General features: G+C 50.5%; 2 protein-coding genes across 4 annotated transcripts in view; both read right to left on the bottom strand.

Annotated features, from left to right (window-relative positions):
• Nucleotides 1-13,411, bottom strand: part of plxna3 (plexin A3) — a 49,506-nt gene extending 36,095 nt beyond the window's left edge. The window contains exons 1-5 of the mRNA XM_028409617.1: nt 13,192-13,411; nt 3,842-4,265; nt 3,570-3,760; nt 1,705-2,252; nt 1,463-1,627 (exon numbers count right to left, since the gene is read on the bottom strand). Of these exons, the coding sequence (XP_028265418.1) occupies nt 1,463-1,627; nt 1,705-2,252; nt 3,570-3,760; nt 3,842-4,137 (1,200 nt within the window). The 5' untranslated portion in view covers nt 4,138-4,265; nt 13,192-13,411. The remainder of the gene's footprint in view (nt 1-1,462; nt 1,628-1,704; nt 2,253-3,569; nt 3,761-3,841; nt 4,266-13,191) is intronic.
• Nucleotides 13,412-19,669: 6,258 nt separating this feature from the next.
• The window catches only part of ptpn18 (protein tyrosine phosphatase non-receptor type 18), a 7,593-nt gene continuing 6,239 nt past the window's right edge, over nt 19,670-21,023 (bottom strand). For all 3 annotated transcript variants that reach the window (XM_028409659.1, XM_028409661.1, XM_028409660.1), the window contains 4 exons: nt 20,887-21,009; nt 20,621-20,805; nt 20,455-20,538; nt 19,670-19,952 (listed from right to left, as the gene is read on the bottom strand). In XM_028409659.1, coding sequence (XP_028265460.1) covers nt 19,879-19,952; nt 20,455-20,538; nt 20,621-20,805; nt 20,887-21,009 — 466 coding nt within the window. In that variant the 3' untranslated portion in view covers nt 19,670-19,878. The remainder of the gene's footprint in view (nt 19,953-20,454; nt 20,539-20,620; nt 20,806-20,886; nt 21,010-21,023) is intronic.

The raw sequence follows: 21,023 nt of genomic DNA, 5'->3' as shown, positions 1-21,023 counted from the left end.
TAAAGAGGACATCAGCTCCACGCTGCAACTGCAGCAGACACACACACAGATACACACAGACACACACACAGACACACAGACAGAGACACACTTTCAGGGCCGAGCCTCTGTGTGTATGTTCCACGTTCAGCGTATGGAACAGGGAGGAGACGCCTTATTACAGGCTGCACACACACTCAGAGGTTAGCTAACACCCTGTCATTAGCGGCTTCAGGACCCAGCAGGGTGGAAAACTTCCCTCTGCTAATGTCACATTTCAGGCAGCACCGGGCAGCTCAGGAGGCACTTTACGCACAGTGCTGCCGCCATCTTCCATCACATGACCCCAGCGCTCTGTGCTGGTTCGCTGAACAGCAGCAAAGCCGGAAAATCAGCATGTCACAGTCAAACTCATCAGTCTGACGCAGACTGCAGGGGGCGCCAAACAGGGGCGGACCTTGTGTGTGTGAGATATTTCTGTGTTGTGTGTGTGTGATAAAGGGAGCTTTCTGCTTTCACTTGGGTCCATCTCTCACACACGGTCTTCATAGTCCCGCTCTTTGCTCTGAGGACGTGAGCTTCTTATGAAGTTACTGAACTTTTGCTGCAGGGTCCTCACGAGTGTGAAGGAAGGTCCTGCAAACACACACTGGGGTCTTACTGTAGTTGTGAGGGCTGTCATTAGCCTGAACCCTTAAACCGTCACTGAGGGGCACACAGTGTCCCCACAATGCAGGAATGTCCTCACTATGATGGCAAAGACACTAGGAGGACAGGTCGTGACATGTACACACACACACACCCTGCTGTTTACCACAAAAGAAGGAGGTCAGAGCCTGGACTTAAGCCCCGCCCCCTTCACTCTCTCTCACCCACACAGTAGCACAGGCCATTAGCTCATATTTCATCTTTTTCATCAGCGTGTGGCTGATTGGCTGTGATTGGCCAGTTGGGCGGGTGGTTGGTTGGTTGCCGTGGGCAACTCCAACTCCAACCCCAGTCCGTCACCCCACCCCCTCTCTTCTTTCCAAATCCAGGCTCCGGCCCCGAACTTGTCTCCTGGTGGGTTTCCCTGCCTGGTTGCCATGGTTACCACTGCAGGCCATTACCGCCATGAATAAGAACATCATCTACCCCCGACCTGAAATAACCCCACTGCACACACACACACACACACAGAACATGGAGACAGAGGGGGTTCTTCTTCTGTTCCTTATTTTCTGTCTCATTCATGGAAAACTAATTCTACTTAAAGATTCATCTTGTGAGGACATCAATCTGTCCCTATGGAGGACTTATGGGGACTCAAAACACCCTGTCCCTGTGATGAGTAAATTGTGCTGGTTTAAGTGGTGTGTGTGTGTGTGTGTGTGTGCATGCGTTGCAGCCCAGGGGCAGCTCCTAGTAGACATGTGCAGCTTCCACAGCGGGACAGAGACAAAGAGGCAGACAGACTTCAGTCCATGGTGCAGTCTGAACTCACCGTATGGATGCAGGGCAGCTCCTTGTTGAGTAACCATGGTAACGAGAGCCGGCCCTCTCCGCGGTAACAGGTGCGGATCCTTTCCCTCATGGAAAGGTTGATGTGCTTGAGTGTGAAGAGGCAGAGGACCGTCTCCCTGGGTGGGTTCGAGCGATTCTTCTGACCCTGAAAACATACGAGAGCGTGAGCCCCGGCACCACAATCCCAGCACGCGGAAACAAGGACGGAAAAGTGGCCATCACCTGTGAGAAGACGACAAACAGCACGTCGTCGTCCTCAGACAGCCCCAGTGCCTGGGCCAGCCGCCGCCCCGGTTTCTGCTTGTAGGCAGCCTGGACCAGCCGGTACTCAACGCCATCTTTGGTGCAGCCTAGAGGAAACTCCACGTACGAGTAGAACTCTGTGTCGTTGGAGCACATCCGGACGATCTTGGAGGTGAAGAACTTCTCTCCACCAGCGTCCATCTGTGTGAGCTGCGTGTCCAGCTGCAGCGTCAGGAAGTACACGTACGTGCGGCTGGAGAAGCCGTAGACGTAGTAAATGTCAAAGGCTGGGTAGAGCGACAGGGTGTCCGACGGGATCTTGATCTGTGAGGAGACGAACTCGTCCTGGTAGACCAGCGAGAACATGTTGACGCTCTCCTCGTCTGCCACCAGCTTCCTGCTGGACAGCGTGGGGAAATACTCCGACTTTCCGTCGATGGCGGCACCGATGAAAAGGCGACTGCTGCCCTTCACCGGCTTCTTCCTCTTGGGGTCGGCCGTCCAGTCGTCCTCACCAACAACCACGCCTGCAGAGGAAGAGGAGGAGTCACAGAGTTTAATCCCTGTCTGCACCATGGAAACACAGGGTGACCCTCCACCTTTAAAGAACATGCTGTGTTCACACTGCAGGAACCTACGCTGCCTCTCTGGGAAGAAAAGAGTTAAACCTGCACCCGAGGACTGACTGAACGTCCATGAGGACATAAACTGAGGGATTTAAGGGTCGATTCTATGAGAATGTTCTCAGATGAGGAGCTACATCACTGGAACTAAAGCTACAACACCATCCAGACAGAAACAGTCCTTTGTTATTTGTTTTCCCCAAAAACAGAAGACACAACCCCTCAAAACACACACTGTCAGCCTCAGCGGCATCACTGCAGGTGATTGTGTTACATCTGTTTTTTTATTGCCTGACAGTCGACAAAAAGAGCTCCATCAGACAGTCCAGCACTTCCTCCAGGACTGTCCCTGAGCAGGAACTTTCTGCAGCTTCGTCCAGGCCCCGGTTCCTCTGAGGGTCCCCATCACCTCGCTGAGCGAAGCCTTAGTGAATCCAAACTTTAAGGCTCTTCTGATGATGAAAAGACCTCAGACATCAGATCCTCCTCACATGTGAGTCTGATGATGAAGCGGCGGCTGCCTCTGCTTGGTGTTCTGGATGTTCTGGAGGCGCCTCCTCCGCTCTGATCAGCTGTTTGACTACATTAAAGTCAGCTGGAGCAGAAACTCTTCAGCGTGTTCAGATGTGGACAAAGTCTGTCCGTCCGTCATCTGCTGCTCAGCGCTGACAGTCTGCATTCAGGTTCCTGCAGCAACTGATTCATAATGAAAATATTGTGACAGCCTGATTGATGCGTGCAGGTTGAAACACTGCTCAGCTCGTCACAGCTTTTTGTTTCTTTCAGTCTGAACGCTCACAAACTGACAGAGAAACTGCTGAAGCTGCACAGCTGCTACACAAACAGGCTGTTATTTACAGCGTGAGCTACACCACCGTTAGCATCGATGGCTGGATCCTGAGCTCGATCAGCAGCAGCTGGCTCCTCTCAGTCCTATTTTACACAACAATAACTCCTACAAAAACTGTGTGTGACCCGAGGCGAGCCGTGACATTTGGTCACCTAAGGCTAACAGGGCTAGCAACAGAAAAGCTGTGATGGTACCAAGGCTAAGGCTAGTTCCAGGGCTAATGCCCTTTAACAAAGCTAATATGGAATCCTGGTGTAATTTAGGGGCTCCAGATTAATACAAGGAAGTTAGCCTAGCTTAGCACAGAGCCTGTGCTGTTACGCGCTTTGATATGAAGAAACAGCTGCTATGCTAACTGCTCTCCAGCTTACCTGCCATCCCATCAGCCTCTCTGGCTCCAGACAGGTAGTGCTCCTTGCGGTGATGCGGTTCTCCAAGCTTGAAGAGATCTTCCAGTCTGAGGAACTGACAGACGCCCTGCCAAATGGACCCACACGCCACCAGTCTGTTCCCGGTATAATCCACCAGCAAGAGCTTGTTCACATTATCTGACGGCTCCAGTCTGAAGGCAGAGACATGCGGGTGAGACATCAGACAGGTGAGGACAGACAAGTGAGACACAGACGGACAGACGAAGACATACCGGTGAGCACAGGCTCTGACGCTGGGTGGAGGGTAACACTTGGCATTGTCCTCCACAGGTCCGGTCATGTGACTCCTCAGCTCCGTCAGATTGGCCGACAACTTGAGCACTCGGTTGACGGCGCCAACAAAGACCTCCCCCGTCCTCCGGTGGACAGTCAGGTGGGTGAGAGAGGTGTCGAAGGCTCGGTACACCACTTTGCCTGATGCAACAGAGTGAGGAGGGGAAGGAGCAGCAGGGGCAGAGAGAAGGGGGGAGGAGAGGAGGAGGAGGGAGAGGAGGAGGAACAGGAGCATTGTGGACAAGAGAAGGAGGAGGAGGAGGAGGAGGACAGGATGGAGGGACAGAGGAGGAGAGGAGGGGAGGAGGAGGAGAGAAGAGCTGGCCGCAGGTCTGATGAAGAGTCAGCTTCAGTGGGACATGGCTGCGGAGACACAGAGACACAAAACATCACCATGAATCAACCGCACACACCGGAGGAGGACTCACTGTAGGCTAACGTAGGCTAAAGGCTAATGTAGGCTAAAGGCTAATGTAGGCTAAAGGCTAATGTATGACAGTTTGTCGTTCCATCTGTATTATCTGACTGGTCTGGGTTCTCTCCTGCACCAGTATTATTTAAACCAAACACACAGAGAGGCAGCCAGCACACATCAGCTGTGTGTGTGTGTGTGTGTGTGTGATGGAGGCTGATAGCTGTATTGATCTGTTTCTGTCTGATTCTCTCATAAAGCCTCAGCAGCTCGAGTAACACTGAGCGGGATGGAAACTTCACTCTCATGCTGGCAGCTGCTTCCACTCTGACTGACAGCTCCCACACACACACACACACACACACACACACACAGCTGTAACTACTCACTCTGTTTAATCCTAATCTACAGCCACAAGGAGACAAAATGGAGGACGAGCAGTTCCCGGGGGTCGCTGCAGGTCCTCTGCTGTGTGAATCAATAAGAGAATCTGAGACAGTGAAGGTGGAGACAAAGAGCTGGACTTATTCTCTGGGTGTTTCTGGTTTCCATCACAACACGCTCGCCTCTAGACCAGATTCTGACCGACTTCTGTCCACACACAGTGCAGTGAGGCTCAGAGCCCCCACAGAGACGGTGTACAGCTTCCACCAACAGAGCAGCAAAGTTGCTTCAGTGTAGTTCAAATATGTTTTTCAATTGAATTTTTTTCTTTGGTGAATATTCTGGATAGTTTGGCATCAGGTCTTCAGAACCCTTTACAGAAGCATTGAAGGAAACGGTAATAATGTGAAGGAGTGGAAGCGTCTGATGCTGGACTTCAGTGGGACCAGCTGAGATGACAGAAATAGAAACGTGAGGAACCTGCAGCTATTTCTGAGCCTCCCTGTTAACAAATCATCTGCTGCCTCGTGCTGTTAATTATAGTGTCAGCGTGTAAATTACACTCGGCTAACAAGACGGGACGTGTCAGAGTCCGGCTTCATTAAAACATCAGAAGAAGGAGAAGAAGGAGAAGAAGAAGATGGAGGAGGAGGAGGAGGAGAAGGCGCTAACGATGCTAACCAGACAGCAGAAGAAGACACGAGCTGAATGGAGGGATAATAAAGTTTTTACTCTGTACAGGAAGCTCAGTCCAACAATTAACCCTGTGACACACACACACACACACACACACACAGAAACACAAAGAGGCAGTGAAAGATCAGCACATTAGTTAATTAGCCTGCCGAGTGGAGGGGGAGACCAGAGAGAGGAGAGGTCGACAGATGGACCTGTGTGTGTGTGTGTGTGTGTGTGTGTGTGTGTGTGTGACAGGCAGCTGGGTGGACAGAGGACACAGATAGGGTTTCTCTAACTGGACTGGATTTCACAGGCCCATCCATCACCCTGCTGAAGCAGTGTGTGCGTGCATGTGTGTGGATGGTAGACGTCTTGGCTGTGAGGACGCTCGCCTCCATCAGAGGAACATCTGGATGTGATGACTCTCTGACGGCGGCCTGGTGGAGGCGCCGCGTCGAGGCCACATTCAGAGGATGTTTGTGTCTCCTCTTCATCAGCGTTCCTACTCTTCACCTCTGAACTCATGTTTCTATCATTGTCATGGATGAGCTGCCTCTCAGCTGACGTTCTGCTCTGGTTCTTCATCAGAACCTCCACACACTCCTGTCCTGTCTGTCCACAGCAGAAATAAAAGCTGTCTCTGACTGTCCCCCGTCTGTCCCTCAGTGTCCTCTGAGCGTCCAGCTCTCTCTGCTCTTATGTGGGACCACCCAGAGCCGCCCTGCAGCCGCGCTCTCCAGGAAGCTGCAGCACAATGTGTCTTTGTTGTGTGTTTATCGGAGCCTGAGATTCACACAGAGGCTCAGTCACAGGGATGGGGGGGGGGCAGCTGGGTGGAGTCTGTACTGTACGTAGAGACGGAGCTGAGATACTGCTGATATAAATATATACATGAAGGCCGACTGACAGAGCCAACATGGAGCCAGACTGGACCCTAAACACAGGTGAAGGTCAGTGTGTGTTTGAGTCAGCAAATTCAGCTCTAACACACACACCCAGCACTGACCTGTCAAATGTACGACACACGAACCACAACGAGACACAACAAAGAACCACAACGAGACACACAAGAACCACAACAAGACACACAAGAACCACAACGAGACACAACAAAGAACCACAACAAGACACACAAGAACCACAACGAGACACAACAAAGAACCACAAGACACAACAAAGAACCACGAGACACACAAGAACCACAATGAGACACACAAGAAGACACACAAGAACCACAACGAGACACAACAAAGAACCACAATGAGACACACAAGAACCACAACGAGACGCGACAAGAACCACAAGACACACAAGAACCACAACGAGACACACAAGAAGACACACAAGAACCACATCGAGACACACAAGAACCACAACGAGACACAAGAACCACAACGAGACACACAACAACCATGGGACACACAAAAGAACAGGGACAAAACAACCAGAAAGCTTTAAATGTCCCTTCCTGTGTGTATGAAGTGGTGAGCAGTGTGTGTAACCCGGTGAATGGTTGTGTTGTGGTTTAGCCTGATTGTTGTGTCACTTCCTGTAATTACATAAACACAGGCAGCGTGTTAATACGTCCACTTTAATTTCTCTGCGTCTGCCTCTCAGCCGGCCTCCATAATTACAAACCACTGCAGGAGCCATCTGACTGCGCTGTTAACAGCTAACACGCTAACACTCCATCCTACCATTCCCACGATCACTTCACTGCCCGCCCGTAAACCCCGGCGTCCTCCTGCTGACTGGAGGTGAATGAGAGCCAGTCAGGAAGGATCCGCTTCAGCTGCTAATGAAGCTCCGCAGCTCCGCCACAATGACACACTGTTCATTCACTATGGGTGGGGGGGCCACAGACAGACAGCCTGTGTCCACCGGGCAGCAGCAGCTTGCTATACTTTTTAAGTCCTCGTGTGTCTGCTGACACGCCGCTCTGAGGGGCGTCCATGTTTATCTGATCGGATCCTGTCAGCCTCTGAAAGTTGTTTGTCTAACCACCATGGCCGCCACTGTAACCGCTCAGGATCAGAGGTGTTTACAAGTGCAGCGTCTCCATCAGCTGATCCAGTAAACATGAAGCACCACGTTTCCCACCGCATCACAAACACACAAACACACACCACTCACTGAACATGATCAATAACTTCAGACTGTTGTTATCTGCACAGAAAACACACTAAAGAATGATCAAACATCACTCAGACCAGCAGCACGGCAGAAGAACCTCCCCTCATTCCTCTGCACTCAGCAATGACTCCATGACAAACCTGCTGCACATGCTCAGTGCAGCTCGCAGCTAGCATGGCCGACACAGGACAGTCACATGACCAACAGTCAGTCACCAATACAGTCAGTATTTGGCCTTATGGATATTTTCTTATTTAAGCTGAGTCCTGACTGGTCATGTGACTGGAGGGAGGACCCTGATTGGTGCCTTGCTAACAGCTCGTTATCTTATATATCTCCATATATATGATTTTCATGAACATCCATCTTGCTGCACTGAGAGTTGAAGCTGTGCAGACAGACGATCTCCCTCCCTCCCTCACTGGGCGGCCCCGATGACCTTTGACCTCTCTGTGCATCAACGCTGTTCTGACAGAAAATCCAAACAAAGTTTATTCCCGTGACTGACGGGCAGGTCACGCTGCATTTGACTGCACTGAGCACTATATTTATCCCGAGCGGAGGTCGTAAACAGGCCACAGTGCGTCGACTGATTGGACGCCTTAGCTGAGGTGACGCAGGACTTCATTTGAAAGACAGACGAGAAGATGGCGGAGCATAACCAGCCGATTCAGACCAGGACGGGTCTGTTTTCCTGCCAGCAGACCAAGCATTCCACAGGATCACACTGAGCTGCTGTGATTGGCTCTCACTGAGACGAGCTCTCTAATCAATTGAATTAAGCAGAAGAGGCTGAATTGGTAATTTGGCAAGAGACTAAAAAACAGAGCGGCCACAAACAGGCAGCAGAGAGGGGGGACAGCAGAGGACCAACCCTCCACACATCTGTGGACAGTCTGAGAGGACTGTGGGGCTCCTCAGGGCTCTTTACACGGCCCACTTCCTTTGTCATCTGCATGTTGGGGGCAACAGTGGCGCAGTGGGATAGCAGGGTTGTCCAATAACCGGAAGGTTGGTGGTTTGATCCCAACTCCTCCCTAGTCACTGTTGTGTGTTCTTGGGCAAGACACTTCACACTAGCCTGTGGCGCGCCTTGCTAGTCATTGTATGACACTGCTTGTGCAGCAGCCGTAACGAATTTCCCTCTGGGATTAATACAGTATCTAAAATAAAAAAAAAAAAAAAAAATGTTGCTGCCCTGATAAACCTGCTCCATTCACAACCTGCATCACATGACAGCAGTAACTCGGACAGTGTGGACAGTAAACGCATCACTGCAGAGGCCTGACGGGGTCCAGGCTTCCACAAAGACCCTGAGGACAGGTCTGACAGGTGTTCATGTAAAGGTCTTCTTTTGTCAAAAGAATCCCCAGCAGATGATTGGATGAACCATCTGTCAGTCACTGAGCTAGCTCCAATCAGATCAAAGAGGAAACAAGGTGCTGAGGACAGCTAGCATGTAGCGGTTAGCATGTGTGTGTAAGTTTGCCTTTTACTTACTATTGAAAGACTTTATGAACCAACAGGAGCTGCTGAAACACAAACCTGACAGCATGGACTGGTCTGGACCAGCCTGGGTTGGTTTCTGCTGTCAGGCTGAACACAGGTACATTCAGGTCTGGGCGGATTGACCCACATTTGGAGCCCCCAGTAGCCACAGGGGGGGACTGCAGTTTTTGTGGTCCACACCAACTCAGAATAAACCCCGGGAGATGAGCACAACACGGCAATGCTGCACAGAGCTGCTCCCGGACACACACACACAGTCCCTGTTGGTTCATAAAGCATTTCTGTGGCTCAGCAGCTGCAGACTGATGCCACACACACTCAAACATACATGCATTTGACCCAGGTCTTTGAACACACACATACAGCTCGGTGGACGTCCAGATCAACAGTCCGACAGTATTTGTCATTAACTCAGAGTTACTCCTCCTCCACAACAGCAGCCTCAGAATAAATAATGTTAACTGTAAACCAGTGAAAACTGTAACCGTTGTTCTCTGCTGTGAACTTTTCTAGGTCCTAGAATGAACACATGAAAAGAGTCGAGTCAAGGCTGCAAACTGTACTGGAGGAATGTATGTCCACACACACACACAGTAGACACATGTATGCATTTGACCCTGGCCTCCCTAAGGATGACACACACACAGCTGCTGCAGGTCAAAGGCATCAGGAGAGGAAGTGAATGGTGTCAGCTGATTGTTTCCTGCAGGTTCCTCAGCGCATCCTGAGTGTGTGTACTTTTGTATCTCTGTGAGGTCAGTGTGTCGGTTCTCAGAAATCTCTTTGAGGGTTCAGACACAAACACTGAATAAGAAAAGAATTTCCCCTTGGGGATAAATAAATAAAGGAATTCTTATAAATAGCCTACAGCCAACGACCAATCAGCACACTCCGCGGCTCCACACCAGCAGGGGGCAGCAGTCTGTGCTCATCCAACAGGAAGAGCTGCAGGTAAATTAACTGGAAACAAACACCTGAGCCAGACTGGTCTTTAAGATGGTCCAGAAAGCAGACACTCACTTCCTGTTTCTGTCACATGGTCTCCTCCTCTGCCCCGCCCCTTTAGCAGTGGCTCCTGACTGTTGATTCTAATGAAAGAACTGAACCTCAGACTGAAACCAACAAACTAAATATTGGAGCCATTTGTCACATGTTAAATGGTGATTACACATAAGGACAAACACACATGTAGGCTCAAAGCTGCCTAATAAGTGATTTTCAGTCAACGATCACCTCTCATGTCAGATATTTATTGCTGATCACAAAGATGGACGACGTGACAGACCCTCAGAGGAGGCGCAACCGGTGTTTTGGACATTTGGCCATTTTGTTCTCATTTACCATTTACAAGCAGCAGTGTGCAGACAGAGCGTGACTCCCAGAAACTTGTTAGCATGTTAGCACTTCCTGTCCCCTCAGTGTGTGTGTTGAATGTTAGCCTGTTAGCATGTTAGCACTTCCTGTCCCCTCAGTGTGTGTGTTGAATGTTAGCCTGTTAGCATGTTAGCACTTCCTGTCCCCTCAGTGTGTGTGTTGAATGTTAGCCTGTTAGCATGTTAGCACTTCCTGTCCCCTCAGTGTGTGTTTTTGTTCTACCACACAAACGCAGAGTAAATCCCCACTGATGACTGTTTACTGTCTGAACAAAGGCTACATGCTAACAAGCGCTGATAATGCTGTAGTCATGTGACCGTGCTGTAGCCAGTTGCTGTATACTCTGTCTGTAACACACCGAGGACCGGTCCCCACAAGAAGAACAGATGTATGGAAAAAGTGCTGTCTGGAAACTCATGGAAATGTGTGAAGCTGCCGCACGCACACACACAGACACACACACCTGGGAGGAACATTCAGTGTGATCTCTGCAGAGATTTCATGTTTTAATGAGCTGATGACATCAGCGTGGACACCACGATGATGTCACAGTCTTCTGAACCAGTTACTGAACCCAGCAGGTATGAAGTGTGTGTGTGTGTGTGTGTGTGTGTGTGTGTTTCCATCAGCTGCAGGAGTCATGAATGAATTCAGACAGCTGAAACATCAGTCTGTTTACATTTCAGCTCTGATACATGATCAATACTGGATCTGACTGACCTCTGATGACATCACTGTGTGATCGCTGCTGTTCAGTCAGACCGTCTGCAGCACAGCGCCCTCTACAGGAGCTGCAAACAGCTTCAATAACAGGAAGCGGAGGAAAGAGCGACGCGTCGTCCATCTCTGTTTATCCCATAGCAGTGACCTTTGACCCCTTTAACTAGTTTCCTGTATGCGGGGTTCTGATGTTGCTAACATGCTAATGTTCAGTAAATGTGATGCTAGCTTATATGTTAGCCAGTGTTGGGAGTATCGCATCACAAACGTAAAGTATTACAGTAATCAGTGATGTCACGCAGCACTCACGCACGTTACCAACAGCACACCAAGTGGTGTTTTATGAAATTGCAGACGTGGTGTAATACAGATATTTATATCTGTATTACACCACGTCTGCAATTGCAAGCACCACGTCTGCAAATGCAAGGGTGTTCATGTCACCTCAACCATCAAGATCCAGAGACAGGAAATAGATTTATTTATAAATAAATCTATGGTTGGTTGATGGTTGATCATATTTTCAGTTCAGAGAAGAGACTGGCAGCCTGAAGCAGCTAGCCTGCTGCTACGCTAACACTCTGCTAACAGCAGAGCTGCAGGGTCAGAGGAGAACGCTTCCTGATGGAGCGTGTGAGCCGCCGTCAAGCACCTCCAGCTCACCTGGGCCTCATATGAACGGGCTTTCCACAGTAAAGGCAGCCTCACTGTACAGTCATCCACCAAACTGTCATACAGTAACATCCCGACTCGATGACAGGAACCTGTCACATGTATGACATCATAAACGTAACGCGGCCAAACCTGATGTCAGTGCTCACACACACACAATCACGTCTCTATCAGCTTATCAATCGATGACAGATCACTGTCACGCTCCACGTCTGCTGCTGATCTGCAGCTCTCTGCTGTGTGACCTGTTATAGATTAATCAGCTGATCGATTCCCTGATCAATACTGAAAAACATCAGCAGTAAATAAAGAGCACTCAGTCTGAGGAGAAGCAGGAAATTAGGTCTTCATCTGTAAACTGATCAATCAAACCTATTGGATGATGAACATATGAAGCTGGATTATTGATTCATATTTACACATGAATCTGCATTCTGATACGGATCTGTGTGGTGATCAGGGTATTGATCAGCTGAACATCTGTCAGTGAGGACACGCAGGGAGAGACCTTCATATAGCTGCTCACCTATTGATCTGTTGCACTGATCGCCTGTGTTTGATTACTAATAACTGATCATTTTATTATTGATCAACGGTTTCCATCCTGCGGGGTGTTTACTGTTTGTGTTTACTGGTAGCGTCATCCTTGATAATAATCGATCATGGAGTGATTGCTTTGATTAACCCCCGCTCTGATCGGAGCTCTGATCGATCACCTCCAGCCTGCTGTGACGGGGTGTCAGGATCAGCATCGATCACTCACGCAGCGGGACGGTCCTGGCTCGGTTCCGTGCGGTTCAGGGGACCGGTTCCTCTCCCGCACGCGGGCGGACCGATGATTCAGAAAACACGCATCTGAACTCGAGGCGGCGGTTTTCTGCGGGTTTTACGGTTTTTCCGCCGCCCCCCCTCTTTGTTCTTCTTTAATGGATCGGCGTCTGGAGCCGTGCTGCTCCCAGACCCCCTCCTCCCCCCACACCTCCCCCATCGCTCTCCCCCTCACACAGAACAACACGTTTGCAGCTGAAACGCTTCTTTACGCAGCGAACTGAACGCGTTAAAATGGAGGAAGAACGCGCTCGAGGCCGATCCCGGAGGAGGGACGCAGCCTACCTGAGGTGTCCAGCACCCCGCGGAGCCCCACTCACATTCAGCCTCACGCTCTGCGTGGAAAACGGTGCAAAAAGAAAGACATTTCCACGCGTAGAATCACGGAGCAGCAGATGATGCGGCGGAGGGGACGCGAGGCGTTTTCCCCCAAACATCCACACACACACACACACACACACACACAGGCTACACCCCCCTTCACAACCACCGCCAGCACCGCCACCCCACTACCCGGGATCTGCAGCCCAGAGCCGAGGACCGCCCCGCCGCCCCCCACCCGGAGCCGCCCGGACCTACCTGGACGGGAAGGCGCAGAAAAGTCCAATCAGAGGGTTAATCCAGTCCCACGCGCGGCGGCCGCTGCTGCTGTTCTTCTTCTTCTTCTCCTCTTCCTCTCATGGGGCGCGGGTCAGGTGGAGCAGCGCGCGGCCGCACAGGTACACACGTCCTGCGTTTAATAAAGAGAGAGAGAGCTAATAATCCAGACACGGCGCGCAGCGGCTCTCCATTCACACACAGCCTGCCTCGGCTTGGCTCGGCTCGGTCTGCCCCGCTCCACCACAGCCTGCCCCCCCTCATCTGGACCGTACCACTGCGCGCCGGGCTGGCAGGGGGAGGGGGGCGCTCAGAGGAGGCCACATAATCCAGGAGCAGGTTTATGAGGGTTATAAGGAGCGGTCAGTGACTGGCAGCGTGTGTGTTCACACCACACACGCGCGCGCGCGTGTCATATGTGTGCTGACATGGTGGACATGTTGTGTGTTTGTTACAGCAGCAGCTGGGACACCCCTCCGGACTAACCCAGTTTGGTTGCGCCCAGCTCCTTAATCTGCTGTTTTTCTCCTCCCAAAGCCAGATGTGGAGAGAGAGTGAGAGAGAGACCCTACAGCACAGAGAGAGAGAGAGAGAGAGAGACCTTACAGCAGAGAGAGAGTGTGTGTGTGTGTGTGTGAGAGAGAGAGAGAGGGTGTGTGTGTGTGTGAGAGAGAGAGAGAGAGGGTGTGTGTGTGTGTGTGAGAGAGAGAGACCTTACAGCACAGAGAGAGAGAGAGAGTGAGAGACCTTACAGCAGAGAGAGAGTGTGTGTGTGTGTGTGAGAGAGAGAGAGAGAGAGAGAGAGAGAGAGAGTGTGTGTGTGTGTGTGTGTGAGAGAGAGAGAGAGGGTGTGTGTGTGTGTGTGAGAGAGAGAGACCTTACAGCACAGAGAGAGAGAGAGAGTGAGAGACCTTACAGCACAGAGAGAGAGAGTGAGAGAGAGACCTTACAGCACAGAGAGAGAGTGTGTGTGTGTGAGAGAGAGAGAGAGAGTTTACAGCACAGAGAGAGAGGGGGCTGTATGGAGATGCAGTCAGGCTGGATGTATGTGGTGTATATGAGAGAGGTGAGGAGAGGAATATAAAAATAAAGGGGGGAGGGGGAGGAGTGTGTGAGGAATGAAACACTGAAACTAAAGAGAGATGATGAAGAGGAGGAGGAGGAGGACAGAGCAACACTTCAGGGGTTAAATCATCTCCAATCAGCTGTTATAATGACAACAAAGACATGAAGACAGTCTGAAGGCAGCCATATTGTCTGACGTCTTCATCACACATCAAATCACAGAGCTGTAATCATAGACTGTGAATAAAGATGGAGGACTGGCCTCCCCCTGCTGCTCAACCGTGAGGCCAGACACCTACCTGACACCTGAGGCCTGGACAAAAGGCTGTGAACATCTCTGACGGGCGCCATGATGGAGTCAGAGTCTGTGCAGCAGAGGTCATGGTGGATCACTGTTCCACCCACACAGGAGCTAACAGCAGCTAACTGTGGCTAACAGGGAGCTAACAGCAGCTAACAGGACGCTAAAGCTTCTGGCAGCACATCTCCAGGGTTGCCAGATCTGAGTGACAGTTCCAGCCCAAACTAAACGTAAATTCCACCCAATGCGAAAAAAAAACCCCAGCCCAAATCACAACCTCCCTAGAACCCCAACGTTCAGACTGCCATATACAAAAAAAAACACGTCATAAGCACACGTAACTTTGCTGCTGCACTAAATAACTAAACAAACTAACACAAACCAGCAAAGAGAAATCAGGCAGCAGCACAGACACCAACAGACTGTGATTAACCAAACACTAGAACACTAGAACAGCCCAGTAAAGCCAGGTGTTTGCTATCAGAGCAGAAAGAGCTGGCTGAGTTATCCAGAGCTAATAGAAGCTAATCCAGGCTAGCAGATTGTACAGGGACTATTCACCTGTCCTGTTTGTCAATAAAGTTATGTAGCTCTTTGTTTGCTAGCACTGCTAATAATTTGGACTCATCTCAGACGGGGATGAGTCTGCCTACAGGATGGAGGTGGACCGTCTGGTGTCCTGGTGTACTGACAACAACCTGGAGCTGAATGCCCAGAAGACAGTGGAGATGACAGTAGACTTTCGGAAAGTGCCAGCTCCATCACCCCCCCCCTCACCCTGACAGACACCCCCATCTCCACAGTGGACTCTTTCCGCTTCCTGGGTACCACCATCACCCAGGACCTCAAGTGGGAGCTCACCATCAGCTCCCTCATCAAAAAGGCCCAGCAGAGGATGTACTTCCTGCGGCAGCTGAGGAAACTCAAGGTGCCAGCCAGGATGATGGTTCAGTTCTACACGGCCATCATTGAGTCCATCCTCACCTCCTCCATCACAGTGTGGTACGCTGGGGCCACTGCCAGGGACAGGCGCAGACTGCAGCGTGTGGTGCGCTCTGCTGAGAAGGTGATCGGCTGCAGCCTGCCATCTATCGAGGACCTGTACGTCTCCAGGACTCTGAGGCGTGCAGGTCGGATCACAGCTGACCCTTCTCACCCTGGACACGGACTCTTTGAGCCACTCCCCTCAGGCAGGAGGTTACGGTCCATTCGGACCAGAACCTCACGCCACAAGAACAGCTTCTTCCCCTCTGCTGTTGGACTGTTAAACTGTAATTAATGCACTGCTCTGCACTGTCTTCAGAAGGTCACTTTAGTATAGTCACTGCACAATGACGACTATTTGCACTGTTTACTCCATCTTGCACTACTTGCACACGAGTACCACCTCACCGATCCATGTGGTACCTGTTACATTATTACATTATTACACTGTTCCATTCGATCATATAAGGGTCTATGTTTACCATTTCATCCGCCAAGTATTTTATGTTCTGTTCATTGTATGTCTGTTACGCCATGTCTGTCATGTAAATTTAGCCTTACTTTAGTTTATTTACTTAATTTTATCTTAGTTTTTATCTTATTGCATGTTAATTATTATATGTTCTTTGTATGCACCAATCACTAAGGCAAATTCCTAGTAATGTGAACCCCCTTCACTTACATGGCAATAAACATGATTCTGATTCTGATTCTGATTCTGATTTGACTGAGGTGGCAGAATGAGCAGGAGAGGAGGAGGCCCTCGCTCCCCCGCCACACCCACCATTTTTCTGTCCACAGGACACGTCTCGCCGCCATGACACCTTCAGGCACTCCATCTTTGTTTAGGGGAGCTGCGTAAAATCACAAACTGAAGATGATTGTTCTGCTGTTGGACAGCAACACAGCAGTGCAGCGTGCTCTGCTGACACTACAGGACACAAAGGGTTAAAACACAGAATATGCAGTAAACCACCAGGAGGGCTCTGAATACATGACACAGAACCTGTGATCCATCAGAGAGCACGCACTCAGCCGGAGAGTTTCCTCCACTCGCACATCCGGGCTGGGATGACATTAACCAGGACAGCCCAACAGGAGCGGACCTGCAGCCTGCTGTGATTGGCTGAAAGGTGAGCGGGCTGTGACATCATGAAACAGGCTGACGTGTTGGTCTGTTTCCAGAACACACGGAGCAGCTGCAGCCTGAAAGGACGGGCCTGGTCCGGGTTCAGGGGCGGAGTCAGATGCGCGGTCAGGGGCGGGGTCAGGGGCGGGTCAGAGGGTGAGTGGCGGCCTGCAGCAGCAGCTTCGCCCTGTAATCAGCTGACGGTTCTGGTTTCGCCTCCTCTGTAATTTCCTTAATTGAAGCCACATTAGGGGTCGGACCCTCTTTGTTCCTGAAGAGAGGAGGAGGAGGAGAGGAAGAGGAGAGGAAGACTTTCTCCTCACCTGTGTCTTTATCACCCTTGTACCCCCCCTCCCCCAAACCTCGCCCCTTTAGTGTCACTTGATGCCGATCTGCCGTTAATCCTTTTAAGTGTGCGTGAAACAGCCAGCAGCATGCATGACAAAGGCCTCTGTGTGTGTGTGTCTGTGTGTGTGTTTGTGGTTGCCTACTGTATGCTTCTTTCTTTACATCCCTGCTCCTATTACCAAACACATCTGGACCCTGTGTGTGTGTGTGAGGACACACTGTCTGTTGTGTAAATGATTCAATTTTAGTGACAGTCAAAAGACTTGATGTCAGGGTGAGTTCTTCTGAAGTGAAAACACGTGTGTGTGTGTGTGTTTGTGTGAGCAGCTGTTTAGGTCAAAGCCACAGAGCAGAACAAATCGTCTCTGGCTTTATTTATTTTTACATCTCTGAGGTTTTTCTGATATTCAACACATCTGTTTGTTTGGTGTGTGTGTCAGTGTGTGTGTGTGTGTGTGTGTGTTTTATATGCTCTTCTTTGTGTGGGTGCCCCCTCACTGTGTTGTGTCTGCAGGCAGCTGTTTTCAGGGTGAACACAGAGACACACGTTTGGTCAGGTTCCACTGGGTGTGTGTCCTTCCTGCTACTCTACAGTTATTTAGGCCCCGTTCACACTGAAGGAATCAGTCCAGCTAGAGTAGGATTGAATCCAGATAGCCTTTAAGCTTAACCTGGCTTGTTTGCTGTCCTCCAAACCACTAGGTGGCGCCTCACAATATACAGAGTCCATTCAGGCCACGGTAGGACCACATTTTTTGTCCTGTGTCACTCGTTCTTTCATTTTTTTTGGTTAAAAAAGCAGTTTAGCCCGGTGGATCAATCCGGATATATCTGGATTCATGTTGTGCAGACTATCCGGATATATCCAGATACAGCCTGAATCCTGCTCTAGCCGGATGGATTTCCTCAGTGTGAACACGGTGTCAGACAGAAATCAGGCCAGACAGAGACTCTGAGTGTTGGTCATGTGACTGCTGCTCACATGTGACTCCATCATGGCTTCCTGCTGGTTGCAGAGGAGGACAGGACCTTTAGTTTGTACTGAGTCTTGTTGGAGTGAACTCCTGATGCCTTCAAGCACCCTCAGGAAGTTACACGTCTGCCTGTTTTTACAGTTTTCTATAATGATTTTTGTCATTTTTGTCTCGGAGGTCAGAGGTCAGAGTGAAACTCTGCGTCTCTTTGGGGGGGGGGGGGGGGGATGGGACGGCCACCAGGTGTGGTGCTGAGGCGGTTGCTATGGTTACCACTGAGCTTTGCTGTGACCTGATTGTTCCAAAAAAAAGGAGAGAGAGGAAAACACAAACAATGAGGGAAAACTTCAAAGAGGAGCTGCTCAGTTGCCTAGCAACAGGGCTCCGTGGCAGGACTGCTCTCTCAGTTTCATCACTCTCTCTCTGAAATCACTATCAGTCTTCTTCATCACTCTATCGGCCTGTTCCATCTCTCCCTCTTCATCACTCTCTCTCTCTCTCTCTCTCTCTGTTAACTCTTTCTTGCTCCACCTCTTCATGTTCTTCAGTCTGTTCATGTTATTGTCTCTCGCCTTCGCTCTCTCTCTCTCTCTCTCTCTCTCTCTGCTCTAAAGTTACTCCACCTCTGTGGTTAGACCAGGCTTTATATAACCTGTCCGTCCTCTGTCTTTATGGGACTCGGCCGTCACTACACAGGGCTGTTAGAAATCGCTGCTTACACACACTAGTCTTGTAGCATTGCATCGCTAACTGCCTGCTAACATCCACACAGTGGGAACATGTTAGCTACCAGTCCACTGAGAGTATAAACCCAGGAAACTGCTTCAGTAATAACTCGATAATAAATGAATAATAACCATAAAAACTCACAATGAATGGTTTCCATGTTAACCAATGTTATCACACACACACACACAAACCTGTACAATATGCTGTGTGTGTTAATTCTGTGCAACCACAGGACCTTTCTGCACTCCCATCATGCTTTGCTGTAATCATAGGGCTCTCCCAACATGCGGGCACACACACACACACACATACTTGTCCATCAGTCGTTCTGATTCTCAAAAACCACCAAGTGCAACCCTCTCAATGCCCTGTGTGTGTGTGTGTGTGTGTGTGTGTGTGTGTGTGTGTACTACTTTACCACAAAGCACGCTCCACTTTTTTTCCAGTAGTTAACAACACACACACACACACAGGTCATGGGTGTTGGCTCTCTGAATGGAAGAGGACCGCAGGCATCCACAGGGAGAGCTGTGTGTGTGTGTGATCTTTGTAACCTGATTCAGACCTGATGATCTCACACACAGACTTGTGAGGACCGCTTCAGTCCGACCCTCTGACAGACTCTGAATGTTTCTATCACAGTGAGGACCACGCGCACGGTCCTCACACAGATGGAGGAACATTTCTCACACACACTCTGCGACCACGGTCCAGTAATGCCAGGAGTTTAATTGAAACCACCTTGGTCCTCCTCGCCGAGGTCTTTCTTCTTCTCTGTATGACTTCAACACGCCGTCGGGCTCTGAGCGGCTGTGTGCTGCTGCTCTGCCGCCTCCTGCTGGTCAGCTGTGAAACTGTCACTCATCCCACAACCACCTGCACAGACCAGGCCAATCCAACGCTAGCGAGCAGCTAGCAAAGACGTGTCAGTCACACTTCTCAGATCATTCATTTATTTTTCTCCCCTGTGGACAGAGCTCCTCCCTGTTAGGAGCTCACACCGACTTAATGCTGCCACCAGACACACAGTATTATTCTCTCTTTATCACACACACACATCTAAAATGAACCACACATGAACACGTTTCCATCAAAGTCCCGCTGTCCACATGTTTCCGGTCCAGGTCTGCTCAGGCCGTTCACCTCTCCAGGCGGCTCCACTCAGCTGGAGGCTCTCTGGGTCCTCTGGGCTTCTGGACCCGGCAGTTAAACCCTGAAAACAAAACACACACACTGAAAGATGTACCCACACAGGACCGCACGTACAGGAGCAGCCGCCCCCACACCACCCACACCACCCACACACTGCTTAGCATGCATGAGCAGAATGCTAACATGTTGATGAGTGTTTAAAGGCACAGTCTGGGCTTCAGCAGCCACGTCTCACAAACAGGAAGTCGCCGTAGAACAGATCAGTCCTCAGGACCTGCCTGAGGACTGATCCACAGTCCACAGTCCACAGTCTACAGGTCAGAGTAAACTCATGCCAGAGGAACTGGATTCAAAGTGGCCGTACCATAAACAGGAACTAAACTGTTCAATACATCAATAGCTTGTTGTGCAGCCTGATTAGCAGGCTGCTCTTCTTCCTCCTTTGTCCTGCTGCATGTCTTTATTAACCAATCAGCACCGAGCATCATCACACAACACACACTCCTGTCTACGATCAGACAATCACACAGAGGAGAGGGACTGAGGGCAGGCGCCGCACTGACCGATGCCTCCCGGCGAGCAGAAGCTCGTCATGTCTGATGCGGAGAAATCTTCATAATCGTCATCGGCGGCTGATGGCTGATCAGCTGGAGGAGAGAGCAGAGAGTCTGTTCACTTCTCCATGGACACACACCCCCACCCGACCCGCCTCCACCCGCCTCCACTGACCTGACACCAGCTGATAGTCTGGCTCCTCCCCGGACATGCGATTGGTTGGACTTGCGATGTCGTAGATGGGCGTGGCCGAGTGCGGCAGGCTGAGCGGTTTAGCACGGGGCCTGACGGTGCTGTAGATGGGTGTGGCCGACACGCCTTCGCTGTCGTTGTCATAGTGATGAGAGGCGGGCAGCGTCCTGCAGGTCGGAGTACAGAGCAAACCTTCCAGAATCCATTTCATTTAAAGAAACTAAACTCAATACACTGAACAGCTTTACCTGCTGCCAGTGTTGGACCTGGGCGTGGCCCGGGAGTGGGCGGGGCTTGATGGCGGTGGGTGGGACTGTTTGGGCTTGTTGACCACGGCGTACGTGTCGTTCATTTTGAGCACTGATGACGGCCTGTAAACGGACAG

This window comes from Parambassis ranga, chromosome 7 (genome assembly GCF_900634625.1).
Source record: "Parambassis ranga chromosome 7, fParRan2.1, whole genome shotgun sequence".
NCBI classification, from domain to species: Eukaryota; Metazoa; Chordata; class Actinopteri; family Ambassidae; genus Parambassis; species Parambassis ranga.
This window is presented reverse-complemented; position numbering and strand designations above follow the sequence as displayed.